Genomic DNA, 17,190 nt, shown 5'->3' on the forward strand with positions numbered 1-17,190 from the left:
CCCAACTAGGGGCCTAGATACTTTTAGATAGCTTTAATTTCCTTGCAGTCCATTAACAACAACGTAATAATCCAACCACTCAAATGAGCGTGTTCATTGCTTACCTTGCCCATCATAGGCCTCGTCACAAGTCCCAAGCATGGTCCCTCACCATTATCAGGCAGCTTCCCTATTGCCAGGTCTGCCCCCATAGTTCCTCTCTATCAAAGCTTCTATTGCCGTGCTAGGTCAGTCTTACTAGAAGTTTCTTTTGCATTTAATAAGTTATCATATAAGCACTTTTGATTATATGGCAACATTTTTAAGAAGAGAGAATAATTAAGTGAGTTTCACGGGAGATGAAACTCTCTTGGCATTGATTATCAACTTTCTGTGAGTCATAAAATTAAATGTCTATAAACCACAAAATGAAACTTTTCATTGAGAGTGAAATTTTTATTTATGTTTTATTTCATTTTATATGACACGATAGTCTTGGAAACAACACCATAAAATCCCACACTGAGACTGGCCTTAGCCACCTCGAGACCCTGAATTCGAAGAGATTTGGTAGTTATGGAAACTTCTTCTATGGAGAAAATTCATTTTGACGTTTGGTAGGTGTTGAAGAAAAACATGGGCATGTATTAAGTAGGAGATGCCGATTTCGAGCTGAGATCTACTTCATGACTTTTTACATGGGCTCATTTTAACACAATTTTAGACTCAATCGGTTTTAGAAAAGAAAAAGGTTACTTTTACCTCCTTGAAGTATAGTTAGAATTCAGCTTTCTTCCCTGAACTCTATAACTAGGCATCTTAACCCCTAAAACTCTCAAACCTGTTAAAATGACCTCCCTACCCTAATTAGAAGTGGTCTATAAGGTGGTTGCATTTTTTAGTCAAATAAAATCGGGTAAATATTTGATAAAGTTTTAAAAACACAAAAAATGTCTCCAAGCTTCTAAAATTCCCCAAAAAGATTCTCAAAAATAGGATAAGAGAAACCTAAACAAATTATCTAGAGCATGAGAATATCTCTAAAAGTTTCTAAAAATTAGATTTATATCTAGGAAAATATCTAGAAAAATGTGGAAATTTTCCAAAATATTTCAATCGGTGACTAAACATGTTCTGAAAACTTTCCATAAATAAAAAATAAGAGACATAGCCAGCATAAATGCATTTAACATTAATGTATGTTGCATTTATGCTGGATGAATCTGACATTTTTGTCGTACAAAGTTCTTCAAATGTGTTTGGGCATCAATTAGAATGTTTTGGAATTTTCCAAAAATTTCTATATATTTTATAGTTTTTATAGAGCTAAATATAACTGTTTGAAGATTCTAAAGATATTTTATGAGCTCTAAAATTTTATTTGGATTTTTTGTCCCAATCTATCTCTAGGTTTTCTCATAATTTTTAGAAACCAGGAGAATTGTTTTATGGTTCAAAAGACATTATTAAATCTTTGTAGAATTTTTTATACAGAAATGATAGTTATATAACTTTTAAAAAGATAAAACATCTGGCTTTAAAATTCAAGGAGGAATACTGTACTTTTTTTATGATAAAAGAGGTGTAAAGGACTTTTTCCACTCGGAAAAACTGGCGCGCCAAAAATTCAGAGAACCATGGAGCCCTAAACCACTGAATGGATAAAGGGAGCCCGTAATAATTCACGAGAGGGCCCAGGCCCAACAGGCAACAGTGCATCCAGCCAGAGCCCTCTCCACTGGCTGGGAGCAATCGATCCACCAGCGCAATCTTGATCACCCAACCGGTCTCCTCGCCTCGTGCTCCAACTCGAACCCAAACTAACCACCATCTCGGCTCTCCCCGCCTCTCCCTACCACCATGGCGGCCGTCGCGCCTCCGCCCGACAACCTGGGCCCGCCGCCGGCCACTCCCCCAGCCGCGGCTCCTGCCGCCACGCTCACCCCGCCTCCCGCCGCCACCTCCACCCCGCCAAACCCCGCGACGCCCGGTCCCGCGGCGCCTAGCCCAAACCCTAGCCTGCCCCCTGCCCCCGCCCCCGCCCCCGCTTCCACGCCTCCGGCGGCAGTCGCGCCGCCGATGCCCCCAGCTCCGGTCTCCTTCGCCGCCACTTTCCGTCCGCTCGGTGCCCCGGCGCCACCGCCGCCGCACCAGGTCCCGCAGTACGGCGCGGTGCCGCCGAACCCGGGCTACCCGATGCCGCAGGCGATGCAGCCGCCGGGCGTCCAGGTCGTTATGCCACCGGGCGCCGTGCGGCCACCGGCCATGTACGGGCCGCCCCAGCCGGGAGCATACATGCCGCAGCAGGGCGCTGCGGTCCCCCATCCCGGTGGGTCCCTGATCTCCAACTCCGTTAACCTCTGCGACACCGCGACTTGGTTTTAGTTAGTTAGTTAACGATGACGAATCTATGCCTTGCCCACTATTTTGTATCCGGTTTTATTTCTCAAGTCTGAACCTTCAAGGTGTACCATGAGCTGCGATGTTGAGGATCTCTTTGTGGGTTTTGGGAGAATCGAGAGGATTTGTGCATTGGACCTGGGCAGGGTGTTGGTTAGCGTTTAGAGGTGTGGTGCTAGTGCTTTAGATAGAGTTAGAGAAACTGGGATCCGCTCGCTTGATAACGATGACCGGATATTTCTCTGCTACAGCGGTGGTCGTGCCAGCCATTACTCCCCACAGCGAGAGGTGCCGGCTCATGTTTGATTCTGCAGCTCTAACTGAAGCTCTAGATCATTTGCTCCCTCACTGAGTGTGGTATGCCGAATGTTTGAATTTGAACTGGTTTTGTTTACATTGTCTAATTGATTCACATGCTTTAGCTCGTCTCACTGCTTAATTAGGCTCAGTTTCTTTATGTACTTAGATGCTTCAGCTCTGGGTTGTTCCAAAAACTTGCTAAGGTATCATGATTTTCTGCCGTTTAATTTTCATATGCCGGCTATATCTTTTTGTTCTGCTTTCATATACATTTCTTTGTTGATAAGAAGAGTAGATTAGTGACATATTTGTCTGAGCTCTTATTACCTGAGTAGTGCATTGCAATGGTGTGAGCTATACCAAGTTTCTCAAATAACCAATACAAGTATGTTATCCTGCCCTTGAGGTTGAGAGGTAAGGCCAGCTTTGCTTAGCTCCCTTTTCATTTGAGCAAGATATTGCTTCCGTTGATGTTCACTCTGGAATTCTGAACTGGCAAGATATTGCTTATCTATTCAGTCTGCTCTTATTTGTTTATGGCTTTCGGTATCTTCTGTTTACACATGACTACATTCTCTGATTCTATGTGTTATGAGGTATCTTGTGTTTTACTTCATGGGTATACTTACTAATGTGGTTGCATAGGTGTCGTTTGTCTGTCTCTGCAGGATTGCCTCGTTATCCTGCACCGTATCCTATGGTTCGTCCAGGTTTTGTTCCACGTCCAATGCCGCCGCCTGGTGTCGTGGCAATTCAACGACCACCAATAATTTCTGGGATCAGGGCTATTCCTCCTTTGGTAGCCCCAAGTGCCCGGCCACCTGCTCCAGCTGTTACGCTGGCTGATAAACCGCCAACTGCAGTTTATGTTGGCAAGATTGCCCCAACAGTAGACAATGATTTCCTTCTTTCACTTCTTCGGGTATGTCTTCTTTTCTCTTATATGTTTTTTAGTTGTATGTATGGAAGGGTTGATTTTTTTCCCTTTTATCAGTACCATTTCTATTTGTAATTTAGTAGGTAACTCTTTACTGTAGAAAAGTCTGTCTAATGTTGGACCATGTTCAGCTTTGTGGACCTATCAAGAGTTGGAAGCGTGCCCAAGATCCAAGTAATGGAAAACCTAAAGGTTTTGGGTTTTGTGAATTTGAATCTGCTGAAGGCATCCTTTGTGCGACACGGCTTCTCAACAAATTGAGCATTGATGGTCAGGAACTGGTGGTATGCATCATTGCCTCTGTCTTCGGTCTCAACTTCATTGGTGAAAAAAATGTGTGTTAGCATTTAGATTTTTTTTGGAAGAGCTGGGCGTGACATGGGAAGTGACAACTGTTTGCAAGTACTCCCTCGTTCCGTTTTATCTGGCGCCAACATACCAAGAACAATTTAATCCAGCTTTGTTTTCTATATTTAGTGGAGCTGTTATCAATTGCATGCAGCAAAGGGAGGAGAAGCAGGCCAATGGAATTACAGATCAATTATTCATGCACGCATGCATGGAGTGGGAAAAGCGAAAAACGCTGCGTAACTGCTGCATACCATTTAATAGGAGCGCATGTTATGGTGCTACGCCAGATAAAATGGAACGGAGGAAGTAGTTGTTTAGCTTGCATATTCAATATTTGTTGCCAAAAATAGTAATAGTCTCTCATCATGTCATGATCATGTTGTGGTTTCTTTTGGATTGGTTCAGGGGGCAACTGAGATACCAAAGTTCGGGGTGAAAATGGATCGGAATGGATAGTGCATTCACCACATTTGTTTCCAGATTTTAAAACGAATACAAATACAGTTTAGCATATCATCGGGTACCGACACCAATCAAATGTTATACAAATGATCATTGCTTTAGTACTATACGTAAGCCTAGAAGTTTTCCGTAATATAGTTAGTACTATACGAATGCTCATTGAGTTAACCTTTCTTCATCCTGTCAATGCAATGTTAATTTTCTGTAGGTTCTTAAACTAATGATAATTCTATATAATGCATCTGTTCCATTTTCTATACCAGATTAATATAAATGATGCTACCAAGGATTACCTGAAGAAACATGTTGAGGAAAAGAAGAGAGCACAAGAGAAGGCAAAAGAAACAGAAGATGCAAGCGGTGATGGAACTACAGCTGTTGCTGAAAATGAATCATCAAAATCTGTCCCTGATGAATCGGATAAGGAGACAGGAGATGCCGTAGATAAGGACAATGAAGAGAACACTAAGAAATTTGGGATTGTTACTGATGAAGGCTCTCAAGCTGATAAAGACGTCGCAGAAAAAATAAGCAATATGATTGAGGAGTGGTTAAAGACTAGACCGCCACCCCCACCCCCACCTCCACCTCCACCGGTTCAACAATTTGCTGATAGCTCTGGCGTAGATAAGGCAAAAAATGGTACTGGGTCCTCCTAATTATGGTTACTTCATTTTGCCCAATAATAGCATTTTTTCTTTAATATATTTTATTGCAATTGCAGATTCTAATGATAAGAATGATGCTGACACTGATAAAAGGGCAGTTAATGAAACTGAAAGATCTGAAACTGCCTCTCCTGATAGGAGGAAGGATAGAGAGCATGATAAGGATAAACGGGACAAAAATCTTGAAAGGCATGATCGTGAACGGGAACGTGAAAGAGTACGGAGGGATAGAGAGAAGGATCACAAGCATAGAGAAGCTGATAGGCTATACAGGGATCGCCTTAAGGAGTGGGAATCTAGGGAGAGAGAGAAAGAATATCAGAGATATAGTGAAAAGGAGAAAGAAAGAGACAGAGAACATAACCGCAGAAGGGAGATCCTGAAGCAGGAAGATAATAGTGATGAAGAGGATAATAGGAAAAGGAAGCGAAGTAGTAGCTCACTTGAAGATAGGAAAAGGAGGAGGCAACGTGAAAAGGAGGAAGATTTGGCAGATAAAATAAGGGAGGAAGAGGAAATTGCAGAAGCAAGGAGGAGGGCTGTAGAGTTGCAACGGCAAGCAGATGAAGCAGCTGCAGCGGCGGCTGCAGCTGCTGAAGAGTCTGCTACACTTATGGAGGTTGATGGTGGTGACGAAAAGGAAACAGATGCACAAAATAAGCCGGCGGTTGTGGAGGCTGATAACATCCTGAGCTTTGCTAATGGTGTTGGTGCTGGTAAGTGTGAATGTCTTTTCTGAGTCTTATCACATTTCCATGTTCCAGTTTCATCCTTTTCTTTTTTCTCATTGGCCAGGTGGACTTGGTATGGAAAATAATGGTGAAGAAACAAGCATGGCACCTGGTCAACTCGCTGATACCAAGCAAAACAGCAATGCCCCAGCAAAAAAACTGGGTTTTGGTTTGATAGGCTTGGGCAAAAGGACATCTGTTCCATCAGTTTTTGCTGAAGAGGATGACGAAAATAATGTTGATAAAAGCATAAGACCTCTAGTACCTATCGATTACTCCAATGAAGAATTACAAGTTGTACAGGCTAATTCTTCTACTGGGGCAAATGTCGCAGCAGCTGCCGAGTTTGCCAAGCGCATCTCAGTTTCTAACTCAAAGGAAGAGAAGGCTGACGCCGAGAAGGATAGGAATAGGAGATCCAGTGAAGGTCGTCCTAGTGATGAGCGAAGAGAGAAGCTACATGATCGCGAGAAGGATAAGCCCAAGTCAGAGAACAAGAAGATTCTGGATGCAAAGCAATTAATTGATATGATCCCAAGGACAAAGGAAGAGCTTTTTGCCTATGATATAAACTGGGCGATATATGACAAGGTGAAATCAAATTCATTAACTTGCACTATTTTTAACTTGGAAGCTGAATAGTGTTGTGTTCTTTCATCTGTTCTCAAGCTTTTTTTTCACTACTTAGCACATGCATTTTTTTGTGTTTTTAATCTTCCTTTGTGTTGGGGTAATTAATCAAATAACAGCTGGTGCTGTTTCGATGAGTTTCTGGTTTGCATAGTTTTGTAAACCACCCTAAAACATGTGGTCGCGATTCAGTTGTCTTCATTCTGCCCATGATTCATGACCAATTGACCAATTGATTAAGTATTAGCTGTTAGGTTACCATGGAAGTTGAAACACGTATTTTTGTTTCTCGCCCCTTGTTATACAATTTATCTTGTTGCGCATGTATCCCTTTTGATTCTATTTGACATTATGATTTGTTCTTTCTTGGTGCAGCATGAGTTGCACGAGAGAATGAGACCTTGGATTTCAAAAAAGATTATTGAGTTTCTTGGAGAGGAGGAATCAACTTTGGTGGACTATATTATTTCCTGCACCAAAGACCACGTTCAGGCAGAAAAAATGCTAGATCTCCTACAGTCGATTTTGGATGTTGAGGCCGAGATGTTTGTCCTCAAGATGTGGAGGATGCTGATATTTGAGATCAAGAAAGTCGAATCTGGACTATAAGGAAGAGCAAAGTCATGAAGCTAAGCCTGTTTACCTTGTATGACCTCTGATTTACATTACTCAACTGTGATCACGCTTGTAAGGTCATACTGTGCTGCAAGCATCAAAAACCATTTTTAGTGACGCTGAGTTGATGGTTTTGATTTTACTCTTCCCTTGTAGAAATGTATACGAGAATCAATGAGATACTGTGCGTAATATTTTTGATAGATTGCATAAATGTGTTTGGCGCTGTTTACATGCGTCAACAGCCTACCTATGCGTGACTTGTTTTTTGTTGTACGACGAAGAATGTCAATGCTGGCAGTAGCCACAAGTAATCCCAAATCATACATCGTGTGTGTGCAAACTCTCTTGGAAGATGTTCATATTTCAGTCCGGGCAATCGGTTTAAACCGACTAATCGGTTTGGTTTCTTCGGTTTCCCAAAACTTCGGTTCGTAGACATCAACAATCGATTGGTTGCTTGAGAAAACAAAAACCGACCAATTCGGTGTCGGTTTTAAACGTTTGGTTTTTAGTTTCCACCAAACAAACCGAAACCTACATCAGCACAGAGAAACAAACAAGAAGGAGATTGTGCTTTGGATCCAAGTACCCAGAATCTCAGATTACAAAATACAAACGGAGGAAAAGAAGGAAAAACAATCGATCTGGCAGATGATGCCGTTGCCCCACCAACACCGGGCCTCTAGGCTTCAGCCACCGCCGCGCCGCTCGCGTGCCCCGACGCTCACAACCGACGCCGCGCCGCTCGCTGTCGCGCTTCTCGCCTCTCCTGCTCTCGCAGCCGACGCCGCGGCGCTCGCCCTCTCCGGCGCTCGCTGCTCCACGCCTTCGCCAAGACGCTAAGCACCGCGCCGCCGCACACAAGGTAGTGGATAGCGTTTGGTTGGCGAGTGGCTTGGCTCGCCCCTCCCCTCGGGTGTCTCGCGTGGGTGTACGGCGTGGCGGACGGGGTGGATTGGGTCGGGAAGGTGGAGTGTTCGAGTGGGCCTGTTAATTGGGCCGGGGTGCTCTAGCAAGAGGAGAGGAAGTTTGATGAATGTCGTTCGGTTGCTCGGTTCTACGATTTCGTTTCACGTACAAACCGAACACCGAGCCGATAACCGTAGTTCCCAGAACCAGAAACCGAAACCGAACCGAAAAACCGACAGTTCGGTTCGGTTTCGGTTCGGTTCGGGTCGGTTCTCGGTCTAAATGTGCCCAGGTTGATTCATATTTCAGTTTTGCTTATCTGCTGTAGCAGTATCGTGGAGCTCTTCGTAGTTGCTGCTGTGCAATAAATCTGTAGTTTCTTGCTCCTCTACTTATGGCTCATTTTCTTGCGTTGTCTTTTGAGTTTGTCATTCTGTTGCGTTGTCTTTTGAGCTTGTCTGTTTTGGTTTGGACACAACTATAGTCACTTAGAGTCTAGACGTATGATGAATTGATGACGGTCCATCCTAGAATCATTCCATAAAGAATCAAGACGTGGAACTATATCGAACACACCTCGAGTCTAGGTAGAACTAATTAGGGAATATTTAGATACCATGAGCTAATTGTTAGTTACTAAATCCATCGTTCGTTTGACTTTTTGATTCTAAGTTTGACCATTCGTCTTATTTAAAAATTTATGATAAATATCACTTACTTTATTGTGGCTTGCTTTATTAACAAAAAGTTCTTCAAAAATGACTTAAATTTGACTATGTTTGCACAAATTTTTTGAATAAGACGAACGGTCAAACTTGGGGTAAAAAAGTCAAACGAACTATAATTTAGAACGGAGAGAGTAGCTAATTTTAGTTCAATTAGCTCTAGTGCATGTGCATCTAAATAAGAGGGATAATTGGTGGATAGCCAATTTTCTGATGTGTACCAAATATGCTCTTAGTGAAACTCAACTACAATTTCTTCTTCGTACAATACAGGTTTGTTCACTGCGCAATCAATTAATTAGTGAGCTATATTTTCTTCTATATTTTTCTTGAGGGTGTACTTTCTTTCGTTTTAAATATAGAAAAATGTCTTCTCAGATTAATGTAGACCTAAAATCATTGGGCGATATAGTTTAAAAAAAAACAAATCATTGGGCGATATTGTGTCTTAGCCCATGAAGTTTTCTTGTCGGCCCGGCCCATCACTCCCTACCTGGTTCGTCGCGCAAGTTGCCTCGTGTCTCCTCTCCTCCCTCTCCCTCCCCTCCGCAGCACCTCGCCGCCGCGGCCGACATTGATAAAGCCCTAAACGGCTAAACCCACATCTCTCTCGTCTCTCCTCCCTCCCTCCCTACTTCCCACCCATGGCTCGCTTAACCCCAGCCAAGTCCAAATCCACCAGGAAGCCCAAGCCCTCCTCCTCATCCGCCATGGACACCGCGGCGGAGCCGGATGCGGTGTCGCCGTGGCGGCCGAAGCGCGAGAAGTCGGCGGGCGGCGGCGGCGGCAGCAGCAGCAAGAAGTCCAAGTCGGGCGGGAGCAAGAAGGCCAAGTCGGGCGGGTTCGAGTCGATGGGGCTCTGCGAGGAGGTGTACCGCGGGGTGCGCCACAAGGGGTACCGCGTGCCCACGCCGATCCAGCGCAAGACCATGCCGCTCATCCTCGCGGGCGTCGACGTCGCCGCCATGGCCCGCACGGGCTCCGGGAAGACCGCCGCGTTCCTGGTGCCCATGCTGCAGCGCCTCCGCCGCCGCGACCCGAGCGCCGGCGTCCGCGCGCTCATCCTCTCCCCTACCCGCGACCTCGCGATGCAGACGCTCAAGTTTTGCAACCAGCTCGGCAAGTTCACAGGTGCGTGGTACCCCTTGCGCACGCTCGTAGCCATGCCAATGTGCCGTTATGCACGCTCTCAGCTTTGTACATCAGTACATGTAGCCATCATGCTGTGAGTTGTTTTGTTTTACCAATTGAGATTTTCTATATGATAGCACTCTCGAGATGCATAATCCAGCGGCTTATATTGATCTGCTTTACTTAATAGCCATCATTGTATGCAATGTTGTGCATCAATTTATGTTTTCTGGGTTGCGCCTTCTCAGCTCGAAATGTTTTCATTAATGTGGAGTAGTGACCCCCCCCCCCCCCCCCCCCCCCCCCCCTATTTTGTAGACCTAAGAACCAGCATAATCGTTGGTGGAGATAGCATGGAGAGTCAGTTTGAGGACCTGTCAGAGTGTCCTGATATCATAATTGCCACGCCAGGCAGGCTCATGCACCATTTGAATGATGTTAAGGACATGACTCTTCGTTCAGTGGAATATGTTGTGTTTGATGAAGCAGATTCCTTGTTCAGCATGGGGTTCGCCAAACATTTGCACGATATTCTGAAGAAGCTAAGTGATACACGACAAACATTGCTCTTTAGTGCCACTTTGCCGAGCGCCCTTGCAGATTTTGCAAAAGCTGGTCTGCGTGATCCGCACATTGTGAGGCTTGACTTGGACAAAAAGATCAGTCCTGATCTCAGGCTCGTCTTCTTCACACTGCGCCAGGAAGAGAAGCTTGCTGCCTTACTGTATTTGGTCAGGGAGCACATCAGCTCCGAGGAGCAGACAATAATTTTTGTTTCAACCAAGCATCATGTGGAGTTCTTGAATATTTTGTTCAGAGAAGAGGGTTTAGAGCCTTCCCTATCCTATGGTGCTATGGATCAGGAAGCTCGTATGATTCATATTTCAAAGTTCAGGGCAAGGAAGACCATGCTACTTATTGTGACAGATGTTGCTGCGAGGGGCTTGGATATTCCGTTGCTGGATAATGTAGTGAACTGGGACTTTCCTGCAAAGCCTAAGTTATTTGTTCATAGAGTTGGTCGAGTGGCTAGACAAGGTAGAAGTGGAACAGCTTATACATTTGTCACTTCAGAGGACATGCCATATTTATTGGACCTACATCTTTTCCTTTCAAGGCCTCTTAGACCTGCTCCAACGGAGGAGGAACTCCTAAAAGATATGGACGGTATAAATATGAAAATCGATGAAGCTATTGCAAATGGGGAATCAGTGTATGGGCGATTTCCTCAAACCGTCCTTGATCTTGCCTCTGATGGATTAAAAGAAGTTATTAGTGGATGTACAGACTTGATAGCATTAGAAAAGCCATGTGCTAATGCTTTCCGGTTGTATCTCAAGACTCGTGCTATGCCTTCAAAAGAATCCATCAAAAGGGTAAAAGATTTGCCTCGTGAAGGTCTTCATCCAATTTTCAGGGACGTTCTCCGGTCAGATGAGCTTTCAGCTCTTGCATTTTCAGAACGCCTGAAATCATTTCGGTAGTTACTCTAGCTCAAAAAAATTATGTTTCTTGTATTTATTCAATGTGTCATGTAATGGAGCTTCTTTACCCTAAATTGATTTCCAGGCCAAAGCAGACTATTTTAGAGGCTGAAGGTGAAGCTACTAAAGCACGAAATTCTAAGGTAACATAAACCATTTTTTGTTCCTTTCCCAGTATCATATTCTTGGCTTAAATACTGATCTATGCATCTGCTGCAATCAGTCAGCACATAGAGTCACTAAATACTGATCTATGCTGAAAATGATGATTCTGACTCACAGTATGCCAGAAAAAAACATTATTGCTACTGTTTTCATCTTGGCATGTTTGTAGGGTTCTAATCAATGGCTAGATGTGATGAAGAAGAAACGAGAAGTTCATGAGGGGATTATAAATTTAGTTCACCAAAAGAGTTCAGAGGATCCAAGGCCAGAGGTAATTTCCACTCTGAAAAGCTATTCTTGTTTGTTCTGTGAACCCTAGCAATTTGCTGACAACCAGCTGGATATGCGGTACTGACAAACCTTATTATATGTACACCAGTTGAGGCATTGGCTTGGCCTTTGCTCAACTAGATTATCAGAGCTCACAGCAAACATCTTTGAATGCTAGCTTTGACAATTGACAATAATATTCAGAGGGAGTACTAGATATCTATAAGCAAACCTTAAAGGTTGTACTTTGGCACGCTTTATTATCATATATAAAAGCTAAACTGGATAATCAATTATTCCAGTCAAGTTGTATGCAGTCTACAGTAAATTAACTGAGAAATGGAAAAGAATGCATTTCTTCAAAAGCTGGTCAGCCTGCTGTCATTTGCATTGACTCAGGGTTCCTTACACAAGATTTAACTGTTTTCTTTCTTGCTTAAGAAATAAGAAATTCAGATAGGTGGGGCTCTGTATTAGTTGGGGGCTGTCATTTTTTAGAAGGGAAGAAACAGCGAAGAATAAGATGTACTTATGTTATGTCCTCTTTACCTGACATGCAAAGTCTCCTGCCATACTCATTCTCAGCGGTATTAACCTCGTAATATTATTTTCCAGCACGTGTAAGTGTTCTGCATATGTGCTTAAGCATAGTTTCTAATACACTTCAATGCTTTTTGTATAAACAATTAGCAGACCCGCCAGCATTGTCTGTCCGTGGTCCGTGTTGATTTATTTGCATTCTGGTTCATGTCTCTAAGATGGTATATCTAGTTTGGCTATTTGAAGTTAGTACATTGAATTGAATGTTAGTGGACAACAATTAGTCTAATATATGTTAGTATGTGCCACACTATCACTGGATCCATATTTATTGTCAAAGTTCCACTCTGCGCAGACAAATTTTGCTTCTATAGAAATGAACAAAAGGTTCTCCTTTTGTTCATTTGCCAGTGCTATATTGAAGATGGTTCTTTGATAGTTTGCTTTGCACAGTGATTTATGGCCTCTCTTATTTTCATGCAGGTTGAAGAGGTAGATGACATTTCAAATTGGGAGAAAAAAGGTCTTCAACTTTCTACTTAATTATGTCGTGAAAACTAAAACTCTTTTTTTGCCTTTTATTTTGTCTACTTTATTGTGAGCTCTGGAAGTATTTCTGGAGATTCTGAATCATTCTCACTACCATATTGATTATACTCTTTGGTCTTTTTACCCATTCCAGAAGTTTGTGGCAAGAAACGGAAGGCACAGAGCTTTAGAGACGAGGACTACTACATAAGTTCAGTACCTCAAAACCATGTATGCCTTGTAAACCCTGCTTAAAGAATTACTCTTATGCAACTTTAACTGCACTAGAAATGATCCAATCTGAACTTACAGTTGTAGTGTCTTGGCCTAACATTGAGTTATTGTATTCTTTTTTGGCCTACTTCAGCATTTGGAAGCTGGGTTGTCAGTGAGGGACAATGAAGGCTTTGTTGAAAATAGGTATGCACTGTATGATTGCCATTTTGAAGTTTGAGTGATTCATTTCCATGATATAGCATATCCACAAAATGCCACTGTTGAGTGTTTCTACTAGGGGAAGTAATGTTTGAAGTACAAATTGTATTACACTTCGAAAATGTGATTATGATTCTTCTGTGGATTGGTTTGTTATTTAAATTGTTCATTGACATGTGTAATGTGTTCCTCTAGGGACCTGTTTCTTGTTGCCTTGCTGTTTTATGTTGGTTATTTTTTCAACTGTTGTGAAAAGGAAGTTTTTAAAGCATTCCTTTTGGCAATCTTATTACAGTTTAGAAAATTGTTGAATCCAAGTTTTTGATGTGACTACATCAAGGGTCAGCTTTGAGCCCTTATTTGTTTGCTTTAGTGATGGATGAGGTCACAAGGGACATACAAGGGGACACCCCTTGGTGTATGCTTTTCGCAGACGATGTAGTGCTAGTTGATGAAAGCCGGACAGGAGTGAACCAGAAACTGGAGTTATGGCGGGAGACTTTGGAGTTCAAAGGTTTTAGACTCAGTAGAACTAAAACTGAGTATATGAGATGTGACTTCGGCACTACTACTCGGGAGGAGGAAGATGTTAGTTTGGAAGGTCAAGTAGTGCCTAGGAAGGATACCTTTCGATATTTAGGATCAATGCTACAGAGGGACGGGGATATTGATGAAGATGTTAGCCATAGAATCAAAGCAGGGTGGATGAAGTGGCGGCAAGCGTCTGGTGTCCTATGTGACAAAAGGGTACCACAGAAGCTAAAAGGCAAGTTTTATAGGACGGCGACTAGACCTGCTATGTTGTATGGTGCAGAATGTTGGCCTACGAAAAGACGACATGTTCAACAGCTAAGTGTCGCGGAAATGCGTATGTTGCGTTGGATTTGCGGTCATACAAGAAGGGATCGAGTTCGGAACGATGATATACGTGAGAGATTAGGGGTAGCGTCAATTGAAGAAAAGCTTGTCCAACACCGGTTGAGATGGTTTGGACATGTGCAACGGAGACCTCCAGATGCACCGGTGCGTAGCGGAATCCTAAGTCAGGATAGTAACGTGAAGAGAGGCAGAGGAAGACCGAAGTTGACTTGGATAGAGGCAATAAAAGGAGACTTAAAAGGATGGAATATACCCAAAGACTTAGCCTTAGATAGGAGTGCTTGGAAGATAGCTATTCACGTGCCTGAACCTTGATTGCTCTGATGGGTTTCAACTCTAGCCTACCCCAACTTGTTTGGGACTTAAAGGCTTTGTTGTTGATGTTGTTGTTGCAAGTTTTTGATGTGTCTACTTTATCTCGCTCTCTCATGGATTGTTTCTTTAGTAGCTGTCAGTAATTTCTGTTGTGGGATGCAACAGTGCAACTGTGTCTCCTGTTGTAACGTGGATGAGACAACTGTTGGCAAGCACAAAATAATTGAAAGCAGTTCCACCAAGAAAGATTATCAGTTGACAGCAAGCCTTTTTGTTAATTGATCTTCCCATGTCCAGCCTATCAAGCATATGCATGATTCAGCAACATGTGCAGTAAACCTAATGTTGTGTAGGATCTGCCATGCTCTTTCTATGTTGTTGATGAAGACAGTACTTTGGATGTCAATGTTATTTAGTTTATTCATGAATTCAAGCGTGCAGTCTTGCCCCCCTGTTGCTTAAAACAATGTTACTACTGTCGTGCAGATTGGATGCGGCTGTTCTTGATTTAGTTGATGATGAAGCTTCTGGTATGCAAGGACAGAAAACTCGATATCACTGGATGAAGGTATATTTTCGTGTGACATTGATATTTAGACATATGGCATACTCATTAACATGCTTATTCTACTACTGCAGAACAAATTTGTCAAGTTGAATGCAGGGGATCGTGTCACTGCTACAGGAAAGGTAATCTCCTGCATGCTATGCGCTCAATGATGTTTTAAAATATCATTGAAATTCTACAGTTTCTCGACTTGAATAAATTGACTAGCACAAGCTGCATTTGAGTATCATTCATTTTTCTTTTAGTGTGATTCCCATTTGCTAGATGTTATGTCATACCAGTTGAAATTTTGAATATCCTGGACCCTGTGACAAATGGAAACATCGATTGTACTTTAAAAATACATATTGGGTTTGTTATGAACTATGCAGATTCGAATGTTATGGTCACCCAGAAATATAGAATTTCACAAGTGGGTAATAGGCCCTCTGGAAGTAACATTATTCACTTAATGCTATTTTTATTTTTATTTTCTGGTAACAAGTTTTATGTCTTAAAGGTGGATTGAGATCTCTCTTCCTAGCTCAGTGCTTCATTTTAAATACCAAGACATATTAGTATTTATAGTACGCCGATATGGTATGTTCAGCATATATGTCAGTGAAAGATCAAATAGTTTAACTTCACAAGTCTGAAAATTCTTTCCTAACTTCTGTTAGATTAAAACGGAGGGTGGTGCAAAGATAAAGGCATCGGCTACAGGGATATATAAGAGATGGCAGCAGAGGACACATAAATCAATCAGTATTGGTGGGAAATCTGGCAACTTTGAAGAAAAGGGCACATCCAGTTCAGGTAACGCTCTATTTCTGATTTTGTGTTGTAACCATTGCCTTTTGTGATTTTATTTACTCTCGCAAGTTGAAATTCAGTCCTGATTTGTTTTTGAAGTTTACTGTTTTTACTTTTTTATTTTCCAGTCTCTATAGTTTTGGCATGAAAACATATTATCTGTTTACTGAAGATAGAAGCCCATTAAATGTTTCTGAAGGTTTGCTCAGTTGAGTGAATTAATTGTTGCCCTGTGCACTGCCTTGGTTCTCCTTTGTGTTAGCACGGTTTGTTTCAGCTGAGTACTTTAATAGCACTGAACTTTGGTATGATGAAATGTGTATAGAACACTGTCTGATGGACGCTGTGACCTTTGTACAGGCGGGTATCAGAGAGACAACAAGAAGCATTTCGCGGGCCATGGCCGCAGGTCCATACCAAATGCCAACGTGCCCTCTGAAATAAGGAACCCTGAGCAAATGCAGAAGAGCAGGCAGCAGAAGGCAATGGAAATCACGCGGTTGAAGAACAAATCCGCTAAGGACGGCAAATTCCAGAACAAGTTCCAGAAGAACAGGCGGCCCGATGGGAACGGGAAAGGGAGGGAAAGCGGGAAAGGGACCGGGAAAGGGTTCAGCAAAGGGGCTGGTGGCAAAGGAGGGAAAGGTAAGGGCAAGGTGAAAGGGAAGGGCGGGAGGTGATCCATGCTCTCCGTTCTTCAGATTTGCAGCACAAGCAGAGAGATGTTTTCGAAGCTGAATTGTGGTCTCAGATTGATGGAGCGATGATGTTCTGTTATTATTGCGGCAGACACCATCTTTGCTGAGCACAGTTTTGTTTATTTGTAGCGGTGGGGGAAAACAGGCAAGACCATAGCATGAGAACTACTATGATGTGTGTCTTGATGTGAGTGAGCATCAATGAAGCTGCATGGTTCTCCTGACCAGTACAATTCCTGTGTTGCAAACAGACTGGTGTTTTTCTGTAGCCTATACTCAGGTTGGCTAATAGAAGGGCAGGCCTGGTGCAAGCGGTAGAGTATTACCGTCTGTGACCGGAAGGTCACGGGTTCGAGTCGCAGTCTCCTCGCATTGCGCGGGCGAGGGTAAGGCTTGCCACTGACACCCCTCCCTAGACCCCGCACAGAGCGGGAGCTCTCTGCACTAGATATGCTCTTTTTTATACTCGGCTAATATCAGTGCAGAAGTTTTGGTGAAAGCTTTTTTGCCCTAAAAAAATACTCTACTCCTATCTCCTGAGTGGGGTGTTGTCCGTGTTGAGCACCGTCGTTGTTGAGAGCATGGGACACATGATGCCAACTGGTGGTGTTGTGGTCTCCCAAACCAAAACTAAAGCGGGCACTGCGAGTGGTGGGTGACACCGCACGGCGCAGC

The 17,190-nt window shown here is 43.0% G+C and overlaps 2 protein-coding genes across 2 annotated transcripts; both read left to right on the top strand.

Annotated features, from left to right (window-relative positions):
- The first annotated feature begins 1,760 nt into the window (after positions 1 to 1,760).
- On the top strand, positions 1,761 to 7,276 carry LOC136477205 (RNA-binding motif protein 25-like). Its single transcript, XM_066475289.1, has 7 exons — positions 1,761 to 2,308; positions 3,348 to 3,601; positions 3,748 to 3,900; positions 4,693 to 5,071; positions 5,154 to 5,813; positions 5,893 to 6,419; positions 6,834 to 7,276. The coding sequence occupies exons 1-7, from the start codon at positions 1,840 to 1,842 to the stop codon at positions 7,065 to 7,067; spliced, it is 2,676 nt and encodes an 891-aa protein (XP_066331386.1). The 5' UTR covers positions 1,761 to 1,839; the 3' UTR covers positions 7,068 to 7,276.
- Positions 7,277 to 9,238: 1,962 nt separating this feature from the next.
- On the top strand, positions 9,239 to 16,980 carry LOC136477206 (DEAD-box ATP-dependent RNA helicase 29-like). Its single transcript, XM_066475291.1, has 11 exons — positions 9,239 to 9,841; positions 10,160 to 11,321; positions 11,411 to 11,468; positions 11,660 to 11,761; positions 12,784 to 12,823; positions 12,983 to 13,059; positions 13,196 to 13,248; positions 14,944 to 15,025; positions 15,097 to 15,147; positions 15,685 to 15,820; positions 16,178 to 16,980. The coding sequence occupies exons 1-11, from the start codon at positions 9,355 to 9,357 to the stop codon at positions 16,495 to 16,497; spliced, it is 2,568 nt and encodes an 855-aa protein (XP_066331388.1). The 5' UTR covers positions 9,239 to 9,354; the 3' UTR covers positions 16,498 to 16,980.
- Positions 16,981 to 17,190: the final 210 nt, after the last annotated feature.

This window comes from Miscanthus floridulus, chromosome 8 (genome assembly GCF_019320115.1).
Source record: "Miscanthus floridulus cultivar M001 chromosome 8, ASM1932011v1, whole genome shotgun sequence".
Taxonomy (NCBI): domain Eukaryota; kingdom Viridiplantae; phylum Streptophyta; class Magnoliopsida; order Poales; family Poaceae; genus Miscanthus; species Miscanthus floridulus.

Excerpts from the sequence above, each read along its gene's own strand:
- LOC136477206 (XM_066475291.1), top strand. The coding sequence starts at position 9,355 with ATGGCTCGCTTAACCCCAGCCAAGTCCAAATCCACCAGGAAGCCCAAG. Across the intron at positions 11,322-11,410 it reads GAACGCCTGAAATCATTTCG|GCCAAAGCAGACTATTTTAG; the intron begins GTAGTTACTCTA and ends ATTGATTTCCAG. Across the intron at positions 15,821-16,177 it reads AAAGGGCACATCCAGTTCAG|GCGGGTATCAGAGAGACAAC; the intron begins GTAACGCTCTAT and ends ACCTTTGTACAG.
- LOC136477205 (XM_066475289.1), top strand. The coding sequence starts at position 1,840 with ATGGCGGCCGTCGCGCCTCCGCCCGACAACCTGGGCCCGCCGCCGGCC. Across the intron at positions 3,602-3,747 it reads TCCTTCTTTCACTTCTTCGG|CTTTGTGGACCTATCAAGAG; the intron begins GTATGTCTTCTT and ends GACCATGTTCAG. Across the intron at positions 5,072-5,153 it reads CGTAGATAAGGCAAAAAATG|ATTCTAATGATAAGAATGAT; the intron begins GTACTGGGTCCT and ends TTGCAATTGCAG.